We start from the raw sequence: 13,685 nt of genomic DNA, 5'->3' as shown, positions 1-13,685 counted from the left end.
GGGGTAAGGTGGGTGATATTGTTGATCTGAAATTTTAATGGCAAAAGGTACTGAAAAGCAGAATGATAGAACAGATTACAACAATTGTGTGATGAAATGTTCAAGGACATTCCAATAACAGTTTTCATTGGAGAGAAATGGAAAGTTGAAAAGGGAATGCAAACTGGAGAAGTCGGAATTCATGAGGATTATTTTGAGATGAGGTTGATGGATCAAAAATAAAGAGGAGTTTGATTGCAGTTGAAGTGGCGGACTAAAGCCCATTCTGGTTTATTTTTCGACACTACTGCTGAGATAAGAACTTTCCAAAGTGTAGGCCAAAATGAATCTCAACAAAATTTGTTTATAACATGAACTTAAATTTACTTGTAGAATTTTGATTCCTACAAGAACGATAAGGTGAGGTTTTCTGCTGATTCCAGTCCATTGAACGTCTTTGATAGAGAAATTGGATGGTAATGCAGTTTAGGGCAGAGATTACCATGATTATTCACCCGTTTTATTGCTGAAATATTTCCTGCCAGAATAGGAGATACCGAGGCACTTGTGGACGCAATAAAACAATTTAGCAACAGTGATATTGCAGCACACTTTTTTAATCATAATCACCAGAGCTGCTTAATACTAGCAATGTAACATTGATACGGAAACACCTTTTCACATAAAAAACCACTGGTAAATGAGAAACGTGACATTATCTCAGGAATTAAACATCTCTGAACTCAAATACTCCAAGCATTACTTCTCCTGAGCACATTGTATACAAATACAGTCAGTTATTTAAGTTATGCTATTCGGTAATAGTTCAAAGTTCCATTTGTTGCTGTTGCTACTCTGAATTTTGTTTGACTGGTCAATATAATTCGTATCGTTTGAAATCTTATTAATTATTAATGCTGAGACTTGATATGAATGAAATGCACAAAGGAATGGAAAATGATAAATTGACTGCTCTACATCAGTGAAATATGAAAGGAGGCAGAATTTTCAAAGCCCGATAGTCACCAAGCGTATTTAAACTGTTTATGATCCTCTCTTGCCTTTTCATGGAAACTATCAAACAAAGGTGGAAATGTTGCTGGGAATATTTGTTGAAATTTTAATGAGTTTGGCCTTCTGAATTTTAGCATGGTCAATGATAGGTTAATTGGATTAGCTTGTCTGGTATTTCAGTCAACAAACTTATCTCATTTTACTGGAGAGGAATATTAGTTTAGCTTCTGTGCTGGATGGCTCTATATACAGTTTAAATAATTACATTATCGTTATATTCTCAATTATTTTTATAAATTTAGTCAACAGTGTTAATGCTACATTCATTTGAAGTTGATGATGTTTTGTAATATATGTTTAGCATAATGTTACACAGTCTTAGTTTTAGTTCAAGAATCAATAGTCAAGAGTGTTTTATTGTCATACTAGACCAAGTGGACCCGTTGGGCCCAAACCTCTCCTGCATTGGTGCAGCACCCTGTCCTCCCCCCCTCCCCTCTCTCCTCAACCCCCCCCCCCTCCCCTCTCCCTTCTCCCCCACTCCCCCCTCCCTCCCTCCTCCCCTCCTTTTAAACTTTAAAATGTGAATAACTTAAAAAATATAAGACCGATTTCAATAAAACTACTTGCATTATCACTAAAGTGACAATGGTGAGTAAGGCGGGCCTAAAATTGTCGCGCTATCATGTACCATTTTGGCTGAAGTTCAGTCACAAACAAGATAACAAACGAGAGTTTTGGTATATAGATGTCCCAGATAGAATAATGAAATTCTTACTTGCTGCAACACAACAGAATATGTAAACATAGTACACTGTAAATAATAATAATAATAATAATAATAATAATAATAGTCTTTTCTAGTTTAGAGATGGAGCGTGGAAACTGGCCCTTTAGCACACCGAGTCCGCGCTGACCAGCGATCCCCGTACACTAGCACTATCCTACACATTAGGGACCATTTACAATCTCTACCAAAGCCAATTAACCACAAACCTGTATGTCTTTGGAATGTGGGAGGAATCCGGAGCACCCAGGGAAAACCCACACCGTCACAGGGAGAACATACAACTCCGTACAGACAGCGCCTGTAGTCAGGATCGAACCTGGGTCACTGGCGCTGCAAGGCAACAACTCTACCGCTGTGCCACCCCAGTCTGTGGAAGATGATACCGTTTTTGTTCTTGAATGTTGAAAATAGTTAAATGCAAAGAGTTAAGATTAAAATATAGTATGATAACAGTGAATATTCACCCGTTTTGTTGCTGAAATATTTTCTGTCAGAATAGGAGACTGAAGCACTTGTCAGAAAATAGGTGGAGGCAGTAAAATAATTTAGTAACAGTGAAACATTTTTTTAATCATAAACATCAAAGCTGTTTCATGCTAGTAAAATAATATTGATACAGAAACACCGTTTCACATAAGAAATACTGATAAGTGGAAAATATAATTTACTTAAAATGTATGATTAAAATATATACGCATTTAACTGATACTGTGGCCTTGAATTTACAGCATGTTTCCCAAGTAAGAGATCAGAATGTGGTTGACGTTTAGATGCTGTCATTTGTCATGAAGATTTACCTTTTTAATGACATAGAGGCCATTCACCGTATCAGGTTCATACTGGCTCCCAGAGGAGCTAACACATTAGTCCTCTTTTCCCTCTCTTTATTCCCCACAGCAAGGCAAATCATTTACTCTCACATGTAACCCAGCTACTTCCCTTTGATTTTTGTTTAAATTTTTGCCATTAATCTATACTAAGAGGCAATTTACATAAGTTGGTTAACCTACCAGCATATATTTGCAATGTGAAGGAAACCCACGTGGTCACGGAGAGAATGTTCAAATTCCAAACACAAAGCACCCAAAGTCAGGATTGAACCAGTGTTTAGTTTAGTTTAGAGATACAGCGTGTGAATAGGCCCTTCGGCCCACCTAGTCTGCACCGACCAGCTATCCCCGCACATTAACACCATCCTACACACACTAGGGGCAACTTACAATTATACCAAGCCGATTAACCTACAAACCTGTACATCTTTGGCGTATGGGACCGAAGATCTCGGAGAAAACCCACGTGGTCATGGAGAGAATGTATAAACTCCATACAGACAGCATCCGTGGTCAGGATTGAACCCGGGTCTCTGGTGCTGTAAGTGCTGTAAGGCAGCAACTCTATCGCTGTGCCACCTTACCATCAAAACCATTGCTTGAGGTGAAACTTCCATTATCTCAAGCATGGGCATCCATGCCACGTGTATCAATTCCCGGGATGAGAATTTTTTTGTCTAAGATTAGGCGGGTAGCCAGTATACCAAAAAAGCAAATCAGCAAATGAAGAGAAGTGGCACCCACTCAAGACCTGATGTTTGGATCAGGCCTGACCCTCTGAAGAGTCTGGTTGCCTCTGTGTAAAACCCCTGTCCCACTTAGGCGATATTTTAGGCGACTACAGGCGACTAACTGACACCACATGGTCGCCGGGATGTCGCCTGGATGGTCGTGAGTAGTCTCCAAAGAGTATTAGCGTTTTTCAATAAACGGGTCCTTTTCAGAATGGCAGGCAGTGACTAGTGGGGTACCGCAAGGCTCAGTGCTGGGACCCCAGCTATTTACAATATATATTAATGATTTGGACGAGGGAATTGAATGCAACATCTCCAAGTTTGCGGATGACACGAAGCTGGGGGGCAGTGTTAGCTGTGAGGAGGATGCTAGGAGGCTGCAACGTGACTTGGATAGGTTAGGTGAGTGGGCAAATGCATGGCAGATGCAGTATAATGTGGATAAATGTGAGGTTATCCACTTTGGTGGCAAGAACAGGAAAGCAGACTATTACCTGAATGGTGGCCGATTAGGAGAAGGGGAGATGCAACGAGACCTGGGTGTCGTGGTACACCAGTCATTGAAAGTAGGCATGCAGGTGCAGCAGGCAGTGAAGAAAGCGAATGGTATGTTGGCATTCATAGCGAGGGAATTTGAGTCTAGGAGCAGGGAGGTTCTGCTGCAGTTGTACAGGGCATTGGTGAAACCACACCTGGAGTATTGCGTACAGTTTTGGTCTCCTAATCTGAGGAAAGACATTCTTGCCATAGAGGGAGTACAGAGAAGGTTCACCAGATTGATTCCTGGGATGGCAGGACTTTCATATGAAGAAAGACTGGATAGACTCGGCTTGTACTCGCTGGAATTTAGAAGATTGAGGGGGGATCTTATAGAAACTTACAAATTCTTGGGGTTGGACAGGCTAGATGCAGGAAGATTGTTCCCGATGTTGGGGAAGTCCAGAACAAGGGGTCACAGTTTAAGGATAAGGGGGAAGTCTTTTAGGACCGAGATGAGAACGTTTTTTTTCACACAGAGAGTGGTGAATCTGTGGAATTCTCTGCCACAGAAGGTAGTTGTGGCCAGATCATTGGCTATATTTAAGAGGGAGTTAGATGTGGCCCTTGTGGCTAAAGGGATCAGGGGGTATGGAAAGAAGGCAGGTACGGGATACTGAGTTGGATGATCAGCCATGATCATATTGAATGGCTGTGCAGGCTCGAAGGGCCGAATGGCCTACTCCTGCACCTATTTTCTATGTTTCTATGTTTCTGGTCGCCGCTGGATTTTGAAATATTAAAAAGATTTAGGCGACTGTTAGTTTGACGCCAATGATCGTAGCTTGACGTCTTCTGACGTAGGTCCTGTCATAGGTTGTCGCCAGGTGACGTAGGTTGTCGCAGGTGCTGACTTCGGTGAATTCCATTGGCGACTATCTACGTCAACCGGCGACAGGTCAAAACCGGAGGCCAAAATAACGTGAATTGTCTTCAGTTGTCACCAACAGGGTCGTAGCTTGTCGTAGCTTGTCGCAGGTAGACGTAGGTTGACTTCAGTTGTCGTAGGTTGTTGCCTGTGTGGTCATAGGTTGCCGTAAGTGCGGTCGTAGGTGGATGTCCTAAGTCGCGACGACTGGTTCGCCGGTTGTCGGTAGCTTGCCGTAGCTTGACGTTGACTAGGTGGTAGGTTGTTGTCGCTTGTTGTAGACATTGTCGTGGGGGAGGTCCAGTCGCCAGTTTTTCGACGACCTGCTACGACTATGACAATCGCCGGCAGTCGCCTAAAAAATCGCCTAAGTGGGACAGGGGCTTAAGAATCAGTCCTTAATTCAGCCACATGTTCATGTGACTGACAGTTCCTTCCCCTATCACCCCAGATTAGTTGGACATTCAAGATGCACATTAGTTCCAAGAAAAGGGATGCACAGTGGCGCAGCGATAGAGTTGCTGCCTTTCAGTGCCAGAGACCCGGGTTCGATCCCGAATATGGGTGCTGTTGAAGTTTGTACATTCTCCCCATGACCGCGTGGATTTTCTTTTGAGATCTTTGGATTCCTCCCATAATCCAAAGACGTACGGGTTTGTAGGTTAATTGGCTTGGTATAAATGTAAATTGTCCCCAGTGTGTGTAGGATAGTGTTAATGTACGTGGATCGCTGGTCGGCGCGGACTCAGTGGGCCAAAGGACCTGTTCCCGCACTGTATTTCTAAACTACACTAAATATCTTCCTATCAGTAATGGAGATCATCCATAAGACCTTAGTCGATTGAGTCAGTGCCAGGATTCTGGAAATACTGTTTGGATTAGAATCCTGCAGATATTTGAACCTTTTAATCCTGGTAGTTTGGGCTGAATTGTAATTGTATTATCTTGATGTTGTTTAGGTAAGAATTAGAAAATTTGGACCTAAGATAATGCAGTTGCTGACAGAATGGACAGCATCTTTCCCTTCTGATTTTCGAGATGAGAGAATGATTGGACATCTGAAGGACATAATCCAGAGGATAGCTTCCTGTGATGAGGTAACTTTCCTGAATGTTTTACATTTCCACCATTTTCTCTTGTTTTCTGCAACTTAAATTGTTCTGCCTTTTGATATCCATTAAACTTCTATTTAGTTAATACTACCTTTAGTTATAGCAATGAATCTTAAAAAATAATGCTTGAGTACTGTTTAATGAGAACTCTACCACAATACATACTCATGTAATATTTGGATCCTGCCCTTCAACAGTAAACGATCAAAATTAAAGCACCGCTTTACATAAATGATACATAGAAACATAGAAAATAGGTGCAGGAGTAGGCCATTCGGCCCTTCGGCCATTCAATATGATCATGGCTGATCATCCAGCTCAGTAACCTGTACCTGCCTTCTCTCCATACCCCCTGATCCCTTTAGCCACAAGGGCCACATCTAACTCCCTCTTAAATATAGCCAATGAACTGGCCTCAACTACCTTCTGTGGCAGAGAATTCCACAGACTCACCACTCTGTGTGAAGAAATGTTTTCTCATCTCGGTCCTAAAAGACTTCCCCCTTATCCTTAAGCTGTGACCCCTGGTTCTGGACTCCCCCAACATCGGGAACAATCTTCCCGCATCTAGCCTCTCCAACCCCTTAAGAATTTTATATGTTTCTATAAGATCCCCCCTCAGTCTTCTAAATTCCAGCGAGTACAAGCCTAGTCTATCCAGTCTTTCTTCATATGAAAGTCCCGCCATCCCAGGGATCAATCTGGTGAACCTTCTCTGTACTCCCTCTAAGGCAAGAACGTCTTTCCTCAGATTAGGAGGCCAAAACTGCACACAATACTCCAGGTGCGGTCTCACCAATGCCCTGTACAACTGCAGTAGAACCTCCCTGCTCCTAAACTCAAATCCTCTTGCTATGAATGCTAACATACCATTCGCTTTCTTCACTGCCTGCTGCACCTATACGCTTGCTTTCAATGACTGGTGCACCATGACACCCAGGTCACGTTGCTTCTCCCCTTCTCCTAATCGGTCACCATTCAGGTAATACTCTGCTTTCCTGTTCTTGCCGCCAAAGTGGATAACCTCACATTTATCCACATTATATTGCATCTGCCATGCATTTGCCCACTCGCCTAATCTATCCAAGTCACTCTGCAGCCTCCTAACATCCTCCTCGCAGCTAACACTGCCACCCAGCTTCGTGTTATCCGCAAACTTAGAGATGTTGCATTCAATTCCCTCGTCCAAATCATTAATATACACTGTAAATAACTGGGGTCCCAGCACTGAGCCTTGCGGTACCCCACTAGTCACTGCCTGCCATTCCGAAAAGGACCCGTTTATTCCTACTCTTTGCTTCCTGTCCGCCAACCAATTTTCTATCCACCTCAACACTGAACCCTCAATACCGTGTGCTTTAAGTTTGTACACCAATCTCCTATGTGGGACCTTGTCGAAGGCCTTTTGAAAGTCCAGATACAATACATCGACTGGTTCTCCCTTATCCACTCTACTAGTTACAGCCTCGAAAAATTCTATAAGATTCATCAGACATGATTTGCCTTTTGTAAATCCATGCTGACTTTGTCCGATGATTTCACCACTTTCCAAATGTGATGCTATCACATCTTTAATAACTGACTCTAGCATTTTCCCCACTACCGATGTTAGGCTAACTGGTCAATAATTCCCTGTTTTCTCTCTCCCTCCCTTTTTAAAAAGTGGGGTTACATTAGCTACCCTCCAGTCCTCAGTATTAATATTAATATACTATTAATATAAACCAAAAACAATAATTAGAGATTTTTTTTTACAAACCAAACAAATGCATCCTGATTCATTTATTTATTTTGCATAAATTATTTGCCTAATGGCCCACAGGACAACTGTAATGGCAAATAAACAATCCGTGACGCAGCTTCAGACTAAATAGAACATATGTTTGCAGACGTGCAATGTCTGAAGAAGGGTCTCGACCCAAAAATTCACCCATTCCTTCTCTCCAGAGATGCTGCCTGTCCCACTGAGTTACTCCAGCATTTTGTGTCTACCTTGTGTTTGCAGACATTATGGAATTTAAAATAAATTATATTTGCATGTAGCATACATATATAAATATCTTCCAGGACATATTGTGATTAGAGTAAGATCAACCTTTTTCAAAATGAAAATAACTAGAACTTAAACTTTAAATTTAGAAGTTAACAAATTTAATTTGGTATGGTCCATGGTAGTGTACTATGATGTGATATGTTAGTTCCCACAGCTGGATGAATGCCATTAACCCTGTCAAGCATGATGTCTGTACCAATATAGCAGTGATTGAGACTCCAGTACCAAATTTTTAACACGAGTTTGAGTCCAAATCAGGAAGTTATATGGTCTACGATACAGTTACCTGTGAATTATTCTGGGTTGCAATCTTGCATCTATCTGCTAAGAGAGAACGTTGTGTATTCATAGGTAGACACAAAATGCTGGAGTAACTCAACGGGACAGGCAGCATCTCTACAGAGAAGGAATGGGTGATGTTTCGGGTCGAGACCCTTCTTCAGACTGATGTCAGGGGAGGGGGCGGGACAAAGATAGAATATAGTCAGAGACAGGAAGACTAGTGGGAGAACTGGGAAGGGAGGGGATAGAGAGGGAAAGAGAGGGGCTATCTGAAGTTAGAGAAGTCAATGTTCATACTGTTGGGGTGTAAATTACCCCAGCGAAATATGAGGTGCTGTTCCTCCAATTTGCGCTGGGCCTCACTCTGACATAATCCTGGGCCTCCTCATTGTCAGAGAGGCCCAGCGCAAATTAGAGGAACAGCACCTCGTATTTCGCTTGGGTAGTTTATACCCCAGAGCTGTGAACATTGACTTCTCTAACTTCAGATACTCCCTGCTTTCCCTCTCAATCCCCTCCCCCTTCCCAGTTCTCCCACTAGTCTTTCTGTCTCCGACTACATTCTATCTTTGTCCCGCCCCTGATATCAGTCTGAAGAAGGGTCTCGACCCGAAACGTCACCCATTCCTTCTCTCCTCAGATTCTGCCTGACCCACTGAGTTACTCCAGCATTTTGTGTCTACCTTCGATTTAGACCAGCACTGCAGTTTTTTCCCTACAAATTGTGGCGGTACCCGGGGATTAGGCCACTCCCTGGATCATCCCCCTCGGCACGGGTTGGACAGGGCTGGGGAAGGGATTAGTGCTACGGGGTTTGCCTGAAGGGGCTAGAACGATAACTCATGCTTGAGACTGAAGAGAGTGTGGATGTTCTGTTGCTGCATTAAAATTACTGTTACTACCTACCTGGCGTCTTGCCTGATTCCTACTGCGTCCAGACCCACTACACTGGTGACCTTCGACATTTCCTCGCAAGTCGCGATGGACCCGAACATTCCTCAACAGGCACTACCCGGCCGTGCCGGTCAGCCGCCTCTGGACCCTGCCGGACACCACCCCGTGGACCCTGCCGACTGCACCGCTCTCCACGCTGTGGCGTTGAAGCTGCCTCCCCTTTGGACCGACGACCCTGATTTCTGGTTTGACCAGGCCGAGGCGCAGTTTGCACTGCGGGGAGTAACAGCCGACGCAACCAAGTACTTTTAAGATATCGGCGCCCTCGACCAGGCCACTGCGCGACGGGTCAGGCAGTGGAGGCCAATTCTCTGAATGCATTCAAGAGAGAGCTAGATAGAGCTCTTAAGGATAGCGGAGTCAGGGGGTATGGGGAGAAGGCAGGAACAGGGTACTGATTGAGAATGATCAGCCATGATCACATTGAATGGAGGTGCTGGCTCGAAGGGCCGAATGGCCTCCTCCTGCACCTATTGTCTATTGTCTATTGTCTATTGTTTCCTCCACGCCCCCCCCCCCCCGGCGGGTAATAAGTATGAGGGCCTCAAGACCTTTCTCCTAAGGAAGTTCAGCCTCAGCGAGGCCGAGCGGACAACCCAGATCCTACAGATGACTGGCCTGGGTGACCGCCGCCCGTCGGTACTGCTGGGCGATATGCTGGCCCTGATGGGTGACCACGAGCCCTGCTTTTTATTTAAACACGCTTACCTGCAGCAGCTGCCGTCCAATTTCCGCCAGCAGCTCACCAACGACCCGTTTACTGACATGCAGGCAGTGGGCGAGCGTGCCGATGAACTCTGGATGGTCCATCAGCTGGCCCTCGACGCGCTGGACTTTCCTCCGTCCAACGACAACCTGCAGGTTGGTGCCTCGATCAACCGCGTCTCCACCATTCCTCGACGTCCTTCGTGGTGGGACCCAGCTGCAACGGCCCACCCAGCCGGCAGCACGTCTTTCCTGCGCAGTCTGCCGTCAGTTCCTCCGTACGCCACCAGAGGTCGCTGGTGGTCTGATCAGCCCGCACAGCCGCCCGTTTCCACAGATGCCAGCAGAGGGGGCTGGTGCTATTTGCACCGCCGCTGGGGATCTTCAGCCCGTCAATGCCGGCAGCCCTGCTCGTTCCCGGGAAACGCAGGGGCCGGCCGTCTGTGATTGCTTCGGCGGCCGGCCAGATTCATCGCTTTTTTGCGTGGGATCGCCGCACTGGGGCTCATTTCCTTGTGGACACAGGGGCTGAGGTGAGCGTTCTTCCCCCTTCGCAATTCACCTCCGAACTGTGGTCGGCCATGGCTCACCTACTTGGAGTTAACCTGCACCACACCACAGCGTACCATCCGTAGGCGAACGGCCTGGTGGAGCGCTTCCACCGCCAGCTCAAGGCTGCCCTGAAGGCCCGGCTCATTGACCCGGACTGGGTCGATGCGTTGCCATGGGTTTTACTGGGCGTCCGCACTGCACCCAAAGGGGACTTGGCCACCTCCTCAGCTGAATTGGTGTACGGGGCCCCGCTGACAGTGCCCGGTGAGTTTATTCCATCAGCCCAGGGTCAGGTGGAACAACCATCGGCCACCCTGCGGTCGCAGGAACCGGAACCACACTGCCAGGTGAAGAAAGCTGCAGGGACGCTGGGGGTAAGGGCCGAGACCAGGACGATCTCGAGGGCGAGGCTGTGCCAGTAGGACCGGCTGGCTAATGTCCACGTGTGCCGGCTTAAGCCGCGCAATAGAGACCGTCTCAGGACGACCCCCCATGTCCAAAACGAAGGTGGCAGAGCCACGCTCGAGCACCTTGAATGGTCCTTCATACAGACGCAGAAGGGGCATCCGGTGTGCATCCCTTCGGAAGACGGTGGACAAGCTTGCACCGGTGCCGACATCTCGCCACGGTTCGGTTCGGCCGCACGTCCCTTCCGCTCTGCAGGACTGTCCATTTGTTTTCCTGCGCCGGGATGCACAACGGACGCCCCATCAGCGTTTGTATGAAGAATCATTCAAGGTGCTCGAGCGTGGCACTGCCACCTTCGTTTTGGATATGGGGGGGTCGTCCTGAGACAGTCTCTATTGCGCGGCTGAAGCCGGCGCACGCGGACATTAGCCAGCCAGTCCTACTGGTGCGGCCTCGCCCTCGAGGTTGTCCTGCGTCCTGGCCCTTACCCCCTGCGTCCCTGCAGCTTTCTTTGCCTGGCAGTGTGGTTCCGTTTCCTGCGACCGCCGTGGTGCGCACACGGGCTGGTCGTCTCATATGTCCCCCTGTCCGTTTTGTGCCTCCGGTTCTTGGGGGGGGGGGTCCTTTGGCGGTGCCCGGGGATTAGGCCACTCCCTGGATCATCCCCCTCAGCTCGGGTTGGACAGGACTGGGGAAGGGACTAGTGCTACGGGATTTGGCTGAAGGGGCAATAGAGATAACGCGTGCTTGAGACTGAAGAGAGTGTGGATGTTCTGTTGCTGCATTAAAATTACTGTTAATACCTACCTGGCGTCTTGCCTGATTCCTACTGCGTCCAGACCCACTACAACATTGTGTATTCATACTTGTGTACATGCACAGAACTCTGCCTGCAACCAATTCATGTTTAATGTTTTGAGTTAACATTAAATTACTCCATTAAGTTTATAAAGCAGCTGGAAGAAACAGCTTTTCAAAATTGATTCAACACTATTAAAATTATACTGAACTCATTCTCAACCGAAGTGGTTTAAAACCCTAATAGGCGCCCTAGTTACCTGTACCTTTAGCATATTTCAGACTCGGCATGGGACCTGACTTCATAATTATTCTGCCAGATTGTAAGATTGGCATCTATATTCCCTACAGTAAGAATAGAGAAACAAAACTACTTATATGCATTTGTTTGCATTTCTTAAGAACTTCTCAAAATGCATTACAGTTTATAGAGTACTTTTGAATTATTGTAACTGAATAGGAAGGATGTCAATCAATTTGTGCAAACTAAGCACCCATACGTATCAATCTAATGATGAAGGTTGAGTAATGTGAAAATACTATCCAAGAAACCTTTTTAGGGATATGGGCCAAATGCAGGCAAGTGGGACCAGTGTAGATGGGACATGTTGGGCAGTGTGGGGAAGTTGGGCCGAAGGGCCTGTTTCCACACTGTATGAGTCTATGACTCTAAAATAATGTCATGAGATCTTCCGTCACCGTGCCCGTCGGAAACCAGCACCACTGCATCGTTAACGTTTTCAACGATTTTAATTAAATTTTAATTGCAGTATCAAGAGCAGATGGGACCTCGGTTTTAATGTCTAATCTAAAAAAAGAATGCCTTACAATAGTGCCACACTCTCCCACTGGTACACTGGCGTGACAGCCTAGTTTTCCAAGACACAGCGAAGGGATTTGAACCAACAACCTACTGACTCAAAGAGAGTTCCTATTTAAGCCATAACTAACACTACAAAAGAGGTAGTATAACTGCAGTCCACTAGCTTTCACTCCTGATTAGAGGGCCTTGCAGGCTGCCAGAGAATGGAAATATTGTTGCCATTAAGTCAAAAAAATATTTTAAATCTTTTTTTTAAAATCCAATAAACTGTACAGAGAATGTGTTTTACATTAACTAGGTTGTGCAGCATTCCTGAAAGGTTTCCTGTTAATTACAGCTATAATCAAAGAATTGTGGAAATTTACAGCACAGAAATAGGTCATTCTATTCATTATGTCCTTGTCAGTCCAAAAAGAATAGTTGTATTCCATTTTCCACCTCTCAGTACAGTTTCCTATTAGCTTAAGACAATTCAAGTGGGGCAGGCAACATTAGTTAAATTATAGCACTCTTGCTTTGAGACAAGTTTTGTGTTTGAGTTTTCGCAAAAGGTGATTAAAATGCACTTTGACGTGGAACTGTGTTGTTGAATGAGATGGTAATCCATCCTTTCAAGTAGAAGTTAACAATCTCTTGACACCAGTGAAAGAGCAGGGAGTCCTCATTGTGTTTGAAGAAAATATCTATCGAGAACATGCTAAGTTGTTTTGTTAATAATCTTATGCTTGTTTAGGGCCATCCCAACAATAATGACTCAACTACAAAGTGTGAAGTACTTTGAAATGATAGCGTAGCATAATATAAATCAAATTCATGTTGTTTACTAGTTTGACATTATTACCCACTTTCAGCACAATAGGAATTGACAGCATCCATTTGTCAGCTATCAGATAACTGAAAAGGATTACAGAATAACTAAAATTCACAGGTGGAGCTCAATTTATTTGTCACTGATGACTGATGGAATGCTTTATGTTAGAAATGGTAGTTACAATGAACTCAAAATGTGCCATTAAAAAATTGGCTTCTGTGCAAGCAATTGTTTCACAGCATCTGATAAGCACTTATGGTACAAAATGATAGGAGACTACAGACTTTGTGATAAATGCACTGATCCGCTCTTACCATGTTTCATGATGTTTATGACATAAAAATGTTTTGTTCAGAAGGTTTTGTTTCATTTAGTTTATAGATACAGCGTGCAAACAGGCCCTTCAGCCCACCGAGTCCGTGCCGACCTGCGATC

General features: G+C 45.1%; 1 protein-coding gene across 8 annotated transcripts in view; it reads left to right on the top strand.

The window, feature by feature from the left end:
* The window catches only part of LOC144600076 (ras-GEF domain-containing family member 1C-like), a 161,603-nt gene that overhangs the window by 128,812 nt on the left and 19,106 nt on the right, over window positions 1-13,685 (top strand). For all 8 annotated transcript variants that reach the window (XM_078411450.1, XM_078411451.1, XM_078411457.1 and 5 more), the window contains one exon: window positions 5,712-5,849. In XM_078411450.1, the coding sequence (XP_078267576.1) occupies window positions 5,712-5,849 (138 nt within the window). The remainder of the gene's footprint in view (window positions 1-5,711; window positions 5,850-13,685) is intronic.

Source organism: Rhinoraja longicauda, chromosome 14 (assembly GCF_053455715.1).
Source record: "Rhinoraja longicauda isolate Sanriku21f chromosome 14, sRhiLon1.1, whole genome shotgun sequence".
In the NCBI taxonomy this organism is placed as follows: domain Eukaryota; kingdom Metazoa; phylum Chordata; class Chondrichthyes; order Rajiformes; family Arhynchobatidae; genus Rhinoraja; species Rhinoraja longicauda.
This window is presented reverse-complemented; position numbering and strand designations above follow the sequence as displayed.